General features: G+C 41.3%; 1 protein-coding gene across 2 annotated transcripts in view; it reads left to right on the forward strand.

The window, feature by feature from the left end:
- The window catches only part of prdm16 (PR domain containing 16), a 734,637-nt gene that overhangs the window by 648,040 nt on the left and 68,987 nt on the right, over window positions 1-17,610 (forward strand). For both annotated transcript variants that reach the window (XM_080215484.1, XM_080215485.1), the window contains exons 4-7: window positions 3,151-3,253; window positions 6,819-7,017; window positions 8,645-8,792; window positions 12,595-12,748. In XM_080215484.1, the coding sequence (XP_080071610.1) occupies window positions 3,151-3,253; window positions 6,819-7,017; window positions 8,645-8,792; window positions 12,595-12,748 (604 nt within the window). The remainder of the gene's footprint in view (window positions 1-3,150; window positions 3,254-6,818; window positions 7,018-8,644; window positions 8,793-12,594; window positions 12,749-17,610) is intronic.

Below are 17,610 nucleotides of genomic sequence, written 5' to 3' on the forward strand. Positions count from 1 at the left end.
TTCTCTCCTGCAATGATTGTTTCTTAATGGGTGAGATTCCACAGATGCCAGTCACCCTCTGGTACCTCCCCTATGTGCTTTTCTTTGTACATCAGTCCAGACACTGAGACTGGGCATGTTGCTCCGTCCACACGATTCCTCACCCCATATCACTGAACAGTGATTTGGAATGCAGGATCTAGTTGATTACTCTACAGGGCCCATTTGACTCTGATTCCACAACATGTGCTTCACTCTTACTGCCGTCAGAGCAGATTAAGGATAAGCAATAAATATGACCTTGTCTGTGTCACCACACCCCAAGAAAGAATAATAAAAAAGACCTACCTGTTTGCTATACTGTTTTCTGGGTCCTTCGTCTGTCTCCACATACACATCCACACTTATAGACCCCCACACCACCCACCATATTATTTTTATTTTTATATTTTTATTTCCAAGTATGATTCTGTTTCTCTTTAGTGATCCAAGAGATGTTTGTTGACATTCTGGGCTCTGTTGAACATGTTGGAGATTTGCCCGTCCCACTCTTCCCCTAGACACAGAGCATTTGGCCCTGGCCTCTGCCTTGTGAAGCCAACTCCAGCTGCAACTTGTATGTGTTTTCTGTGTTTATATATAATGGCTTTTTGCACATGTGTGTGTATAGGCATGTGTTTGGTGTACGTGTGTGTCAACACCATGGCATGTGTGCATGCGTATGTGTGTGTGTGTATGCGTAAATGCTGTGTTGTGTGTGTGTGTGTGTGTGTGTGTGTGTGTGTGTGTGTGTGTGTGTGTGTGTGTGTGTGTGTGAATGCTGTGTTGTGCGTGTGTGTATGCTGTGTTGTGTGTGTGTGTGAATGCTGTGTTGTGTGTGTGTGAATGCTGTGTTTGTGTGTGTGTGTTGTGTGTGTGTGAATGCTGTGTTGCGTGTGTGTGTGTGTGAGTGAATGCTGTGTGTGTGTGAATGGTGTGTGTGTGTGTGTGTGAATGCTGTGTTGTGTTGTGTGTGTGTGTGTGTGTGCGTGAATGCTGTGTTGTGTGTGTGTGTGATTGAGTGTGTGTGTGCACTGTGAAATTGGTCTTGGGCAGTTCAAGAGCTAAGCAATAGCAAACCAGCAGCTCCTTTTACACTCTGCTAGCCCAATTTCCCTTACCACTGTGGAAAAGGCAATTAGGCATAGAGAGTAAAAGGGGCCAGCACTTCACCAATGTCTGATCCGTGCTATTGCCCAAAACCAATTTTCACCATGTGTGTTTTTGTGTGTGTGCGTGATTTTTTTGTGTGTTGTGTGAATTGCTCATTCCTCTTGTGATACTCAGGTTATAATAAAGCACTGTTCGAGTTATTTCCCCCCAACAAAATGCTCAACACAAATCCCAAAGGCAAAAGTAGGTTCTGGTAACATTTAGCATCTAATATAATTGTTCTGCCCTAAGCTGCTTCTCATTTTTTTCTCCCTACATCCTTTTTAATTCCCTTCTTGCCACAAGACTATAAGCTTTCAAACTGGGGTCCTGACCCCAGGGTGTCAGAAAGTGGAGGGGGATCACAAAGCATTCACGAGGTCACCAGATTTCAGTTCATGTCCTAATAATTCAGGTATTGCTTGAATTATTTTCACCATCGTTTCTGTTGCTATTCTCTAATAACAAGACAATTTTTGCAGCAATAATGCTTTCTCTTCAGGTAACTGCCAGTGTCCATTTGGATATTGAATTGGGGAGTGTTAGGCTCATGTCTATTCACAATCACCCGCCTCCACAAAGAAATCAAACGAAGTGCTCTGTTTTAAATGACTTAATAAATAGAAACATGACAACTGACAGCACAAAGAGCTAGGTGTTATAATGAAAAACCTGGCTTCTTCTCTTTCATGAGGTGCCATCATTGGTGGCAGAGTGGTTAGCACTGCTGCCTCAGAGCTCCGGGGACTCAGGTTCAATTTCAGCCCCGGGTTACTATCTGTGTGGAGCTTGCACATTCTCCATGTGTCATTGTGGGTTTCCTCTGCGTGCTCCAGTTTCCTCCCACACTCCAAAGATGTGTGATTTAGGTTGACTGGCCATGCTAAATTGACCCTTAGTTTCAGGAGGATTAGCGGGGTAACTATGTGGGGTTACAGGATTAGAGCCTGGATGTGATTGTTGTCAGCATAGGCTCAATGGGCTGAATGGCCTCCTTCTGCACTGTAGGAATTCTGTGATTCTATGATCTATGACCCTCAATCTAGAGTCAACACCATTAATAGGAAACATCTCTCGCTAATGTGGTCTGCCATTAGCACCTGTGGTAGAATTAAAAGTATTTTTGGTGCCAACCTTTCACCAGCTGTCCTAACTTTCCACCTTTGGCTCAGTCCTCCTCTTGAGGGTTTGACCTCAGAGCTTTTCCTTCTCTTCAGTATCCTGTTGATCAAGAGCCCAGTTGCTTGAAGTGTAGAGTCTAAACATCACGAACAACTACTGAATCTTCCTCATTGCAAATATGAACTGCAAGACCAAGGCGCAGGAAGTGACCACTGACTGAACAGAGGCTTTTTAAGCCTTTAATATCAGGCAGCCATCTATGATACCCACAATTGCCATGTTCAGTCCTGTAGTGGCTCTTTGTTAGTCAGAGCTGTAAGTTTGAAGTGTGGCTAAGGCTTAATGGAGCTGGTCCGTTAACCAGATGCCTTAGTCACTGCTGCCTGCTTGAGAACCAGCAGGATTCAAAGCAATAGCTATATGGCCAGTTACATCAGCAGTGAGCCAAATAACATTTCTTAATGTCTAAATACTTGTTCTTAAGGGTTTGGAATATCCACTATCCCAATCTTTTACACTTTAGCTGTGGAGAATTGTTTGGCCAGATTACAAATTCCACTTACTGCTTCTCTGTATGAAGAGTGTGACGTGAAGCTAAAGAACTTTTCACTTTTGGTTGGAGTACATTGTGGATAAGTGAGACAGAATGTTGTTCAGGGCTGATGTTTATATTCCAGCCCTGTGAACAGGAATCACAGTGAAGGAACTATTGGTATTAATCACTGTAAATTGACAGAATCTCAATGCATTCAGCAAAGTAAGGACTAAATCAGTACTTGCTGCATTTTCTGTATAAAGCTATGAACACCCTGTTTATTTAACAGCCTAGATTAATTCCATATTTGATCTTGTTTCCAGATTTACTATAAAGTAATTAAAGAAGTTAAATCAGGCGATGAGCTGCTTGTTTTTATGAAGGACGGTATCTATCCTGATGGGACAATGCCACCAAACCTTGATGGTAAGCCTCGTTAATAAATCCATACACATCTCCGTAAATATAAATTAGACAGTCTTTACCTTTGTCTGATTGCAGTGAGACAAAACAATACCTCTAACTGATCACAGTGAGACAATGCAGTCCCTCTCCATCTGATCACAGTGAGACAATGTGGTGTCTCCAACTGATCACAGTGAGACAATGCAGTCCCTCCCCATCTGATCACGGTGAGACAATGTGGTGTCTGTAACTGATCACAGTGAGACAATGCAGTCCCTCTCCATCCGATCATGGTGAGACAATGTGGTGCCTCTCTAACTGAATGTGGTGAGACAATATGGTCCTTCTGTAGCTGGTTGTGGTGAAGCAATATTGTGCCCATCTAACTGACCGTGATGAGATAATACAGCTCTTCTCCGACTGATCACAAGACAAGAACTGAAGCACGCAATGTGGTGGATGTACCCCTGTATCCTCAAACAGTGATTCAGCATCTTCTGAGGTCTTTCCCTGTCCTCCATTCCCCTCAGAGAAGAGGGACAGTCAATGATCAGCCTTCCAAGTTTTCATCCATCTGTTTTCAGCACTCTCTGAGATGCAACAACAGTAACCGAGTCAGTGATGAGTGCAGTGCTTTCAACGGGATGGCACGGTGGCACAGTGGTTAGCACCGCTGCCTCACAGCACCAGGGACCTGGGTTCACTTCTGGCCTCGAGTGCCTGCATGTTCTCCCTGTGCCTGTGTGTGTTTCCTCAAGGTGCTCACCCCACAGTCTAAAGATGTGCGGGTTAGGTTGATTGGCCATACTAAATTCCCTTTAGTGTCCGAGGGATTAGAAGGGTAAAGATGTGGGATTCTGGAATAGGACTTAGGTGGTATTATTGTCAGTGAGGCTCAATGGGCCAAATGGTCTCCTTCGATTCTGTGATTTCCATGAGCTGGACGCTGCATTGTAAACCCAACGTCAGTTAACTCATTGCAAACAGATCCACCCCAGGTCATTTTGTGCTTTTTTACTTCCTCCCAATTTCCTCCTTTTAATTTTAATCATAATTCTAATTGGGCGATGGGACATCAATATCCTTCAGGATAGGGAAAGAAGAAGGTAGGAACTTCTATTTATACAGTGCCTTTCACAACTTCAAGATGTCCCAAAGCATTTTACCCCTAATGAGATACATTTTGAGGTGAAATGATTGCTGTAATTTGAAGAAGTACATTAGCCAGTTTCTTAACATTTGTGGTTTAGTGCCTGATTTTCTTCACTGAGTGTCAGCAAGTTTCAGAATCTGTTTAGAACGGAGTTTAACCCTGCTGTCTCAGTGGGTAATGGCATCTTCTGGTGCCGTATGGGGTCATAGAAACCAAGAAGGTTCTGGATTGTGCTGAGTTAGCAAATCTTCAGGTTCAGTGACCTGCTAGAATTGGTCCTAGCTCTCAATGCCTCTGATCTAGGGAGAGAAAGGAGGAAAATCAAAGAAGGACCCCTGTACCCAAGTGCTAACCAATGGAATCTAAACAGAAAGTAAATACTGCTGGATACTGGGTCAGGGCTGGAACCAAAAGAGAAAATGCTAGAAAATCTCAGCAGGTCTGGCAGCATCTGTAAGGAGAGGAAAGAGCTGATGTTTCAAGTACAAGTAACCTTTTGTCAAAGCTAAACGGCATAGAAAGTGGGAGATATTTGTACCACAGGGTGAGAGAATGAAAGACGAGTCATAGCTACAGAAACCAGGGGAAAAGATTGCAGATGGCAGTCCACAGAGAGAATAAAGGGTGTGAATGGCTAAACAGCACAGAAGCTAAAATGAGAGGGTAAGCTGTGTAAGATGAAGATGTTGGAGGAGGGGGAGATGGATGGGACAGCGGTAAAATTTAGAAAAGAGGAAGCAAAGGGGGAGAAAAGATAAGGGAAGGAGGATAAAATAGGGGGAAAGAGTGATGTAGAAGAAAAATGAAGAACAGCAATTAAAAAAAAGAGGTAGAGAACAATAAAAAAATAAACAAAGTAGAATGAAAACAAAGGGGTCAAGGTGGGGTAGAACAAATCATCTGAAGTTGTTGAATTTGATGTTGAGACCAGAAGGCTCTAAAGTGCCTAGCTGGAAGATGAAATGCTATTCCTCCAGTTTGTGTTGAGCTTCACTGGAACATTGCAGTAAGCCGAGGATAGACATGTGGGCACGGGAGCAGGATCGTGTGTTAAAATGGCAAGCAGCCAGAAGGCCAGGGTCCTGATTACGCACGGACTGAAGGTGATCAGCAAAGCAATCACCCAGTCTACGCTTGGTCTCTCCGATATAGAGGAGACCCCAGTGGGAGCAGTGAATGCAATCCACCAAATTGAAAGAAGTGCAAGTGAAATGCTGCTTAACCTGGAGTGAATGTTTTGGACCTTGGATGGTAAGCATAGAAGGGGTAAAGGGACAGGTGTTACAACTTCTGTGATTGCATGGGAAGATGCCAGAAGTGACAGGAGAGGTGTTGGGTATAGTGGAGGAGTGGACTAGGTTACCCTGAAGGGAACGGTCTCTATGGAATGCTGACAGAAGAAGTGAAGGGAAGATGTATTTGGTGATGGCATCATGCTGGAGTTGGTGAAAATGGTGGAGGATTATGGTTTGCATGCAGAGCTGGCGGGGTGAAATGTGAGGACAAGGGGCACTCTATCCTTGTTCTGGGAGGAAAGGGAATGGGTGAGGGTCATGGCACGGGAGATGGACTGCACGCTGTTGAGAGTCCTGTCCACAACTGTAGATGGGAATCCACAATTGAGTCAAGGGCTGGCCTTAACTTTAGCTTGACCTTGGCTGTGATGTCACCTACTCATTTGTAAAGGCTTGCACATGAGGCTCTCCCAGGGTGTGAAAGAAACCTCTGACAGAGTCAACAGTCAGCATCTTCTGGACCAGGAGAAGAATGAATTCTGGCAAGGATGGAGACTATGGTGTAGCACAGGAAGAGAAAAGATTGACCTATGTCCAACCAGTGACTGAAGCTTGAATGAGCTGCTCAGTGACCTGTCTCCTGAGGAGTTGGCCCCATGGATTAGTATGCAAAGGGCACACAACTCTCCTCTCTTTGGCTCTTTATTACATTTTTGAAACCCATTAGGACCTGATTTATTATTTGTCTGGCATTCGTTTTTGTCCCAAGTGCTGTTGATGAGAGCGAAGATACACGGACAGAGACACTGAGGCCAAGGACAGGAGTAGAGTGGTGCAGAGAGTGGGTCTAGGTTAATTCCTGTTGAAGTGAGAGGCGTGGGGGCAGAACCCAGGCAGACCTGACCCCTTCACACCAGTTGTTATGTTGGAAAATTTACAGCATCCAGTGGATTGTTTGACTTGGCACAGGGATCAGGATGCTGCCTCGTAAACTCAATAATAGCTGCTCCCTTTCTTTAATTTGTTTGAACTTGGGCTGCAATAATTTATGATTATACAGTACAGGCCTTCGCAGCATTCGGCCTGAAGGTTTCTGTGTGATTTTACCAGCTCTCTGCTCAGTACTTTAACTTTATTTAATTTCTAATTTTCGTTCTCACACTTGTGCGGGTTTTCTTCAACTGCTGGTCCCCCACAGAAGAGCAGAGGTACCGATGTGGAGACTGTGACGAGCTGTTCCGCTCAAAAGTGGCGCTGCGACGACACCAGGCGTATGCCTGCAACAACGTTAATGCCATCTTCACCACCATCAACGAGGATTTCAAACAGAGTCAGCTGGGTGATGAGCAGCTCCATGAGTGCAAGGACTGCGATCGGATATTTCCCAATGAGTACAGGTATGCATAACTACGGGCTAGGGCCAGAGACAGCCGGAGAAGAAGACAATTTAACCACTTTGCTGCTAGTGTTACTGGTGACGTTACTTACAGTGTGCTGAGACTGCTCGCAAACCATGACGCGCTAATCTAAGATGCTGCATATTTTTCTTAAACAGCAAGGGCCATAGTGAAGGAAGGTAAGCTTGTACATTATTCCCCAATTTAGTGTGAGTTTACAGGTGCAACATTTGTGAAGCACTACCTCCAGCAGCCTCATAGACATGCATGAGCTGGTTACTTAATAGCTGACCCATGTGGAAGGACCTGGCAATCCCATTATCAGTATTCTTGTTCTTCCCAAACAATTCAAGGGTTCTAACCACTACAATCTGGCTCTTGTGCATCCATTCAAAGCTCTTGTGCCCGATTCCTCTCTATGCTACTTTAGTATAGATGTTAATTCTAAATTACTCATTCTGGTGACAGCAAAACTAATCCCAATTTCTCTCTTTCTGTCCTTATACTTGTATTTAAAAAAGCTTTTGTGAAGTGTGGTATTTTCAGATTTGTAATATATACTAAGATCCTATCACTTGTTTTAGTTTAAACACAGCTCTTCATTCACTAATTGAGCTGTGTTCAACTAAACATGAGTTACCTGTGGTTTAACTGTGCTGTTGGGATTAATTTGAAAAGGTTTAGTCTCTTGCTGCTGCAACTTCCAGTAATTTAGTGAGATCAAGCTTTGTTTCTCATTCCCTTTCAAGTGGACTTGTAGTGGGGAAGGTGGGTGGGGGGGGGGGGGGGGGGGGGGGGTGGGGTGGTGGTGGGTTGCGGTGGAATGGGAGGGAAGTCATTTGTAAGTGGGTTATGTTTGTAGAAGCTACAATGTCCTTATAGTCATTTCCCGGAAGCCTGTTTAGCTAAAGTAGTTAATAATAAGAATATATTATTGAAGCAAATGATTTTTTTGTTCGCAAATGCAGCCTACAGCTCAGTCACAAATGGATAGCTCCCAGATTGGAAATCCTGGTCTGTTAACTGCTTATCTTAGTGCTGGGTCAGTAAAACCACTCCTTATTTGGTAAATATTTGATCCTAACCGTTAAAACCTGCTCTTTTGTTCTGTGCACGTTATGATTTTTTCCCCTCTAGTGTTGAGAATTTGGCATACATAGTTTTATTCCTACTACTTTTTCTTCCCCCAACTCATGTAAACCCCCCAAAAGATTGAGTGTCAGTGGGACACTCAACTATACAAGGCATCACAACTCACTTTTGGTACCTTCATTGCAAGCAGCATGGCTCCTCTTGTGTGAACCCAAACAGCAAGTGTCAGTGGGCTAGTCAACCATGAGGGCCATTAATATTGAGCCCAATGCTATGCTTATCTGAACTGATTCCCACACAAAAGCTTTCCAGCTGACACTCTGGAGAATCCAGGGTGCTGGGACTAACTGCAGCAAACCAACTACTACGCTGGCTGAAAGCAACAAAATGCAGCAAATTGAACTTGGGATCTCTGGTACCACAAAGGATGCTGCAATTACTTTTTCTTGTTTAAGGATATATAAAACTGTCCTCCAACATGTTGACACACAGTAATAAGTTAATGGTTCTATATCTCCTCTCTCGGTTGGTGCAGCCTGGAGCAACACATGATAATTCACAGTGAGGAACGTGAATATAAATGTGACCAATGTCCGAAGGCCTTCAACTGGAAATCCAATCTAATTCGCCATCAAATGTCCCATGATAGTGGCAAACGCTTTGAATGTGAAAATTGTGATAAGGTAAGGTTGAAGGTAAGAAGAGCAAAACCTTTCATTGTCTCATTGTTTATACTGTTATTTGTTTTTGCATAGAGATGATTAGTTAAAATGGTACAGTGGAAGCTGGTTGACAGGGATTCTGATTATTGCAGTTGGTTCAGGTTAATAATTAGGTACGGGTTAACTGGGGTTCTGATCATTTGAAATGTAACCCTCTAATTTCTAGCAAGTGGATTGAAAAGCACCCTCATGGGATTTACTCTGTGGACAAAACCTGACCAGTCTCTCCACTCAGACATTTCAATCAACTAGACTTCAGTTGTACCACATTACTCATAACTTTTACCTTATACTTAAAGTGATTTTGGAAAAATGTGCAAACATCTTTGGTGAAATTCACCACAACTGGCATCACTGGATAAGGAGATATGACTGGACAAAGTCTGTACTGTTGCAAAGAATCCAAAAAGTAGTTAATTTATTGCAGGTATCTACTTTGGGATGAATGGTGACATTGCATCCTGTATCTGTATTTGTGTTAGTGGTAAGTGAATTTGAATAGACATGCTATTATAGGCTGTGTCTGCATCAGAACTAACTGGCATTGCAGTCTGTGCCTGTAGCAGAGTTGACTGGGGTCACTGTTCAAACCATGATGTGATTTGCAAACTGCAACATTCTCTGGAACACTTTAGTATCGCCTATGTGAAACCAATTGCAAATGAGTGGGGTTAATTTCAATCCCCATTTTATCCTGTGCAGCCCTGACCACAATTCAAATATAGTTACCAAACAATTAAACTTAGATTGCGAATCAACAATCTCTGAGTGTCAGGTGGGTTTGAGGGGTGGGGAATGGTGTACTGCCAAGGTAAAAGAATAGAAGGGCAAACAAAGATCAAAAACCAGTCTTGGAATTTTTTAAAAAACAAAGCACTTTCTTTCTGCTGTTTGAGTTTCTACTGACTCAAATAGAAGTGCACTCTTATCAGATGGTGATGTGAGCAGAGTGTTAGATTGTGTCATCTTTCTGTTGGGTAAAAGGGAGGGAAAAGGAACTCTTTGTATCTCAGGTGGGGTTAGTTCAAGTGCCATTTAACCTTGCACTGTTCAGTGAAGTATCCTAAAGCAATGCTGCTTCCTTTACACACAAAGAAAGACAAGCCAGAACTTGCATTTCTATAGTGCCTTTCACAAACTCAGGACATTCCCAGGACACCTCACAGAAAATTAAGCACTTTCGAAGTCTAATTCACTGTTGGAACACAAAAGCAGCAACAGCAATGTAAGCCCTGGTTTTGTGGAGGTTTAGAAACAGCAGAACTCCTACACAAATTCAAGATAAACTGAAATTGCCTTGTACTGTTTTTAAACCCATCAGTTTGTGATGTTCTAATTCTTACCTCCGAATTTTATTTCATTTTCTCTTTGTGATTGATACAAACACATTGTTAACGATTGACCCACCTTTCCAGGTTACATACATGCTAATCGCAAGAATTGTATATTTATAAAATGCAGAAATTTTTCAAAGCCATAGGAATGATCAATTCATAACTTTTAATTTTATATATTATATATAATGGATGTAATATATACAAACACACAAACTAGTTGTCTAGTCATTATAGTGAAATTACATAGAGCATGTACTTCCTGTCTACATACTCCACTAGCCGTTGTCACAATTTCTGACTACCTTTCCTATTGACATTCCCATTGTAAATACCATGTATTCAATGCTATGACAGCAACTGTTGCAAATGTAGGCTAGAATTCACCGACCTTGTCTGCATTTGGGATTCTCCGGTTCTGCTGCTGTAAATGCAGATCTGACTGAACGCCAAATGCTCTGTTCCCGCTGGCAATGATAGGGTATGCAAGACCAGAGAATTCTGACCCTTGTGGGCAATGTTTTTGCAATATTTTTCAATTATGTTTATTTGTGGCTATGTAGTTGCTTAAGGCTCAATGCTGCGCTGGCTTATGTGAACCTTGCCTGGTTCCATTCTTAAACCATCAAATTGCCTGAGAATCACCTGAAGTTGATTTTCTCATTACTCCCACACCATTACCTCTGTGGTTCTCCAAGAATCTATACTTGGCCCTCTTCTATTTCTTGTTTACATGCTGTCCCTTGGTGATATCATCTTAAAACTCAACACTGGGTTTCACATTTATATGCTGACAACTGGCAACTCTTTCCCACCATAACTTCTCTTGGCTTGTGCATGTAACCTGTTTCTACTTTGTTTCTCTAGTTGCGTCTGGCATGCAACATTAGATAACATGCAGTTCTTTCAACTAAATATCAGGAAGGTAAAAGCCATGTTTCTTCCCTTCCACAAGTTCCATACCCTGACCACTATTTCCATTCCTGGCAACTGTTTAATGTTGAGCCTGAACATTTACAATCTTGGGTGTCCAACACTACAAGCCTCTGCACTCCACCTCTTACACATCTCAAATTTTAATCACTCCACCAAAGGTGGCTGTGTTTTCTGTTGCCTAGGTCCTAAGGTCTGAAATGTACAGCCTAAACCTTCCAGCCTCTTGACTGCTCACTGTCCCTTAAAACAAACCTCTTTGAGCTTTGGTCATCTGCTCAACTCCTCTTTCTGTGACTCAGTGGCAAAATGTTTTATTGATAATGCTCTTGTTAAATACCTTGGGGCATTTCACTAATGATTTGTTAAATGCTCTGCATAAGTGTAAATTTTTATTGTTCTGAGATTGAACACATATTCTATAAACAGGATAATTTATGGACTGTTACACAATAGGAATTGGGTGAATTCCGCTACCCTGGGAGTTGCCCTTTGTGTTTTAAACCTTGCAATGCAATTTCACTAACTGAAATTAGATGTGATAATTAAGCATTTAATTAGTGCCTGATTATGAAGAAAATGAGGTGCCAATCATTTTTTTTGCACCCAACCAAATAAATGAAATCAAATTAACTTAAGGACAACTCAAAAGAGGCAGCTCCCTAAAAGGAGGGGAACTGCCTAAAACAAAAGACAAAGCAAAAAGGAAACTTAAAATATCAAATTAAAATTAAAGGGATCAATAATACACCCCAGTCCCTGCCACGCCCAGCAGGCTTGGAAAGTGCCAATCATTATCAATGACGCTCCCATAATGGACAACCTTAATCCCACCAAGAGTCCATCCACAGTTAGGGAGATTCCAGCTTTGATTGGCCTATTTAGATTAAGTAATGAAATTCCCAGCATGTACAGATTTAAACCTCTTTGTTCCATTCTTTTTTTGAAAAAAATGAGTCATTCTGTAAAAGTTCCTGCCAACCCGACTTCTACTGGTCAAACATGTACAGACCCACTTACCAGAGTTGCATAGGTAGTATATTTTACCAGGCAATGGGCATGTACAGAACAGCCACCTATTCTACTAGATTAAGGGTCCAAAGTCTGTGATGTATTACTGCAAATCATTAAATTACGCCATAACTGGTTTAAGCAAACTTAGATTTTATTTCTTGCAAATCATTGTACTTGCAAAACATTGTACAAATAATTAAGAACATGTAAGTGCAGAAAGCATCGTATAACACAGAAGGAAGCCATTCATCCCATCTAGCCTGCGTCCACTTATTGAAAGAACTATCCAGTTCGTCCCTGCTCATTCCCCCAAGTCCGCAAATTTTTTCCCCTCCAATATCAATGTTCCACTGCTACAATGATTGTTCCTGTTTAAAAGAGATCTCTGATACCCGGGACCAGAGCAGTCCCTTTTAATAGACATTTGTACAAGTTTACAATGACTTCTATTTTTATTTCTTTTTCTCCTTCCTTTACATCAGGTCTTCACCGATCCAAGCAATCTCCAGCGACATATCAGGTCTCAGCATGTGGGAGCTCGGGCACATGCTTGCCCCGACTGTGGAAAAACCTTTGCCACCTCGTCTGGACTAAAACAACACAAGCACATACACAGCAGCATTAAGCCTTTCACCTGTGAGTTCTTGCGTCTATCTTATCTTCATTTGTACTTGCAGGTGTCCTGTGCTTTCTGACGTTTAATCACTTTCCCAGTCTTATGATTGACTAAGTCCAAGTACACAATGCAGTACTGCCACCTCTCTCCTTTATAAAGGTCATTTTTTTTCCTCTTTTAACACTCATGCCTGGCCTAGGTCTTCTCATTATCGCTGCAGTTTCAGAGATCCCCTTGCACGCTGAGTTGCCCCCTTATTGTCCCTTTAAATCCTTTCAGATTTTGGGTTCAGCTAATTAGCAAAAAAGTTTTGTTTCATCATCAAAACAGTTTATCTGAGCAGCTGAGCTCACTTTTCAGTTTGGATAGTTTCAAAATAAGCCAGTGGTCTGCATTCTGCCTGTAAAATATTTTTCTACCACTGTCCTCCTCAGATTCCTCCTCCCTCTCATTTCTCCCTTTATGGGGTGTCACTGAAGTTGGGCAGCTTCACCTGGTGACCTTCCTTCATCTCTGAGCCCAGAGAGTTAGGCCAGATTCCCCACTTTTGAACTCACCAGGTCTTTATTTACCACAGCCATTTCAAATTTGTAACTAACATTCTTCCACAAACTGCCATGTTGATTGGATAAAATCCTTCTTTGAAATTTGGGTGGTTAAGTCCTAATTTGAAACCAAAATGGCTGCCTAATGTGAACCAACAGAACTTTAATCTGTAGAAATGTCTCTGATTAATGCCAGACAGTCATTACACCAATCCCCATATTTACAGAGAGTTGACCTTACTCATATCTCCTCAGATTTCTGCATTAACTGTCACAAATTGGAAATTAAATGCATTTTCTGATAACTGGCCTGCCTGCCTTCACAAACCCATTAGCGCTCAGAGATAAGATTCTGTGGAAAGGTTTTCATAAAATTTTGCCACATATTTTCAACAATGCCAACTTGTTACTCATCGTGTCATTGATAAGTTGCTGATTAATTTCTGTGCTCAAACTGATAATTTGCAGTAATAGGCTGAAATGCAGAGATAGACTGAATGCTTTATGAAGAGCTTGCAAACTGTGATATTTGTATTAGTCACACCCTCCTGGGAGGCTGACCTTTGGGATCCAGAGCTGCACTGCAGAATTGAACTGAATATGTGGAAGCTGTCACTTTGCATTTCATTCACGCAGAGCCTGATGTTATTGGCAATAGCGTGTTCCCCTCCAAGTTAAAAGTCAAGTAGGGAATAAAGGCAGATGTTGATTACTTCTGCAGTAGTTGAAATGCAGCAGTCAATTGCAATGCTTTCTTTTCTTTGACCCTTGATTCTGCCCTTGGCCTGATGTTCAGTGTCACACTTTCAACTGATGCACTACTTCCACCTTTACCTGGGGTGGTAGCTGGCTAAAAAAACACCTATTCCATGTTCACCTGTGAATGGCAAATAGTTGATGGGCTTATATGGGTAGAGCACAGATTCCCACTGCTTTGAAGTAGCGTGGCCTGAAAGCCACCATGGGTAGGCGAATTTTACAAACTTGGCTGAGATTTACACTTCAATTTAGTTGGAATGTTTTTTCATTGCCACTAGAGCAAATGGATCAACTAGGAGTCTATTATATAATCTGTTCCCCGCTTGGCAACTGATACTATAGAACATAGCCAGCGAAGTCTGCCTACCCAAGATACTGGGTGTGTGACCAGAAGAGCATTTGCCACTTTAGAGGCTGCTGTGAGACCAGTAGCTGCCAGATGACTTGGGAAACCAGATTGCCTGATCAAGCAAAAGATGAACTCTGGCCCAACCCAAAAGAAGATATGGGTTATAAATGCCTTAATTGTTCCTTAATTACTAAAAATCGATTTGGGCTGCACCCTTTTTTCCTTCAGATTGCTTAGTCGACTCATTAGTACAGCATCATAGCAAAGATCAGTTGCATCATAATACTGTTGTTAATGATGTGTCCTTGCTATTGACTTTCTATATTTCCTTTCATTCTGAGTAGCATGGTGATATGTATGTACAAATACCTAAGAAAATGAGCATTTTTCTATGTAAACTAGTCTTTAACATGAAAGTTTGAAATATTGATGCATTCCATTATTGGCACCCTACCAATATTGACAGGGCGCCAATAGGCCAAGGGTCTGTCAGTAAATCCATACACTCACCTCTGGTCTCCTTACATATATTGGCAAACTCCCAAAGATAACCTGTTCTTTCTTCTAAAAGAAAATGTTAGCTACTCAAAGGAAATATTGCTGTCATTGCAGAAGCTATCTTTATATTACCACATATTAACAAGTACAAAGAAGTGTGGCAGCTTGATAATGATAGCACAGAGATCAGATCACCTAATGAACCCCCTTTCAGATGCTTCAATTTGAAATCCTATGCTCGTGCATATTTCATTTTCATGGAAAATTACTGTTCCATTTCATTTTTAGTATTATAAATCGAGTAAGGTTAAATTGATAGAATGTATATTTATGGGATTTTTTTTCATTTGGGTTGGGTTTTTTCTGTAACTTTATCCTGGTCTGTGTCTGCCTGGCTGACACAATTGCAGCCAAGAGGACAGATATCCTGCATCCTGGTAGGGTTAACATTAAACTCTGCCTAGTGAGTGCCACAGTAAAAAGTCTGACAACACCAGGTTTTAGTCCAACCGATTTATTTGATAGTAAACTCACAAGCTTTCGGGTTAGCCCCTTCGTCAGGTGAGTGCCAACAGCATTGGAGAGATCAGGCATTTTATCATTTTGGGGATCACTGGGCATCCACAGGTCAGAATACCATAGACTGGGTAAAGAATGATGTGGCATCTGCTTCGACCCTAAAATGTCCCTTCACCACCCTCCAAGCTCAGCATGCTTGACCCTTCTGGTAAAAAATGATGACCAAGCTGCATGTTCAACAGATGACACAGCATGAAGGATTTGCAGAACACTGCAACCTACAAATTGTCATTTAATTTCAGGAACGTTATTAACCTCCAAACACCCTGCAAATAAACTCTTTTCCTGTTTTGTTTGTAAAATCTATTCCCCAATACTGTAGGTATTATTATACTATTAGTTGAATTATTTTATTTGATTGCATTGATACAATTCATGATAAATAATTAGAAGGATGAGGATTAATGGGCCTAAAATTTTGATAAGTCACTTTACTAATGATTGATAAGCTGACAGGTCACTCAACTGTGTTGGATTCACTACCTTGTGTTTAATTAAGCCATGTACGAATGTTAGAAATGGATCTGACACTTCGAAAGACTTCTGGTAGTATAAGGTGCTGCCATTAAGCATGTTTTTGAGTAGAACCATTCGTAGTTATGTTGGGGTGAGTACGCACATGTCAAAAATTGCACCAGTTCCAGTCGTAAAGAATACATCATCCTGAGTTGCCAGATGAAACATTTTTAAGTTGCAGAAAGTGTCAGTTCCTTTATTAGAAGTGTACCTTTCAAATATGAGAGTTACTTTTGGATTTGTTATTACTTCGCTGTTACTAACTCTGCTGTCCATGATAGATTGGGTGGCATAGCTAGTAAGTTCATCATGCTCCTCACAAATTTATGGGATTGTCCAGTGAACATTATTCAATAAGAATGTAGCAAAGCTGTAAGTATATAGTTTAGGTTTGTGATCTTTTCAGTATTCGGCATATAATAAAGGATATATTAGGGATGAAAATCATTTTCTGCAGTCATGCAAAATGAACAGTAGTGCATTGCCAGTCTGTTTTTCACTGTTTTTCCAATTGAAATCAATGGACAAGGAAATCAAGGAGAATGTTGCCAATTTTCACGACTACATAAGGCTATTTTCATCCCCCACTGACTAGAAGTAGATTATGGGGTCAGCTTCTTGACTATAGTGTTGTGTGAACGATTGTGAGAATCAATTTGTGGGTCCAGTGGGTATCCTTCCTGGGGTATCCAAGTGTCACTGGGGTATCCATCTCAGTATCCATTCAGTATCTTATTGAGTTTTATATATTTATATATTTTGTTGTGTCCTTTGTACCTAATTGAATTATACCTGTGGTATTAAAATTCTTATCTGCATGCACTCCTTCCCTGCACAACTTGATTTCCAGTTCTCATATTTGTGAGTTGATTCTTTCCCTTTTTTTTCCAATGTAAGCTCATTACCCTGATCTCACTGATAGTCTAAATGCTTCCTCAAAGGTTTTTACGTATTCACTTCTTCCCCTCAATATTGTTCAGAAAAGAAGTTTTAAGCAAAATGAAAAAGTTCAAAAGATTACATTTTACAAGTATACAATTAAAATTAGTCAGTGAATTGTCTTTTGTGTCTCCAATGCCATCATAAAAACTTCTACTTGAAGGCCTCAAACTTTCCAGAAGTCTGACCTCGATTTGATACTTTGATACAGAGCTGTGTCTCTGAGCTGCATTTGATTTGTACACTCACAACATGTGCAGTGTACCTAATTTCACAAGATGTAATGGTATTGTTCGCACTAAGTACTGAGAATACTTTTGTTTAACTTCTAGTGGTATTTGCTCATTTTTTTTCCAAAATTATTTGAAGGAAATCTTGTAGACAAAATTGAAAATCTTTATTCAGGTAAAGTTAGCATTTATTTTTTAAACAGGCAACTTATATGTGTGTATTTTAAACAAACACAGATTGCTGACTGTATACTAGGATAGTAGAAATTTCAGTTCCAGAGGGAAAATATTATTAGGCGGCACAATGGCACCATGGTTAGCACTGCTGCCTCACAGTGCCAGGGACCTGGGTTCAATTCCCAGCTTGGGTCAATCTCTGTGTGGAGTTTGCATGTTCTCCCCGTGTCTGCGTGTGTTTCCTCCAGGTGCTCCGCTTTCCTCCCACAGTCCAAAAGTTAGGTTGCATT

This window comes from Carcharhinus amblyrhynchos, chromosome 30, assembly GCF_965287045.1.
Source record: "Carcharhinus amblyrhynchos chromosome 30, sCarAmb.v2.hapA, whole genome shotgun sequence".
In the NCBI taxonomy this organism is placed as follows: domain Eukaryota; kingdom Metazoa; phylum Chordata; class Chondrichthyes; order Carcharhiniformes; family Carcharhinidae; genus Carcharhinus; species Carcharhinus amblyrhynchos.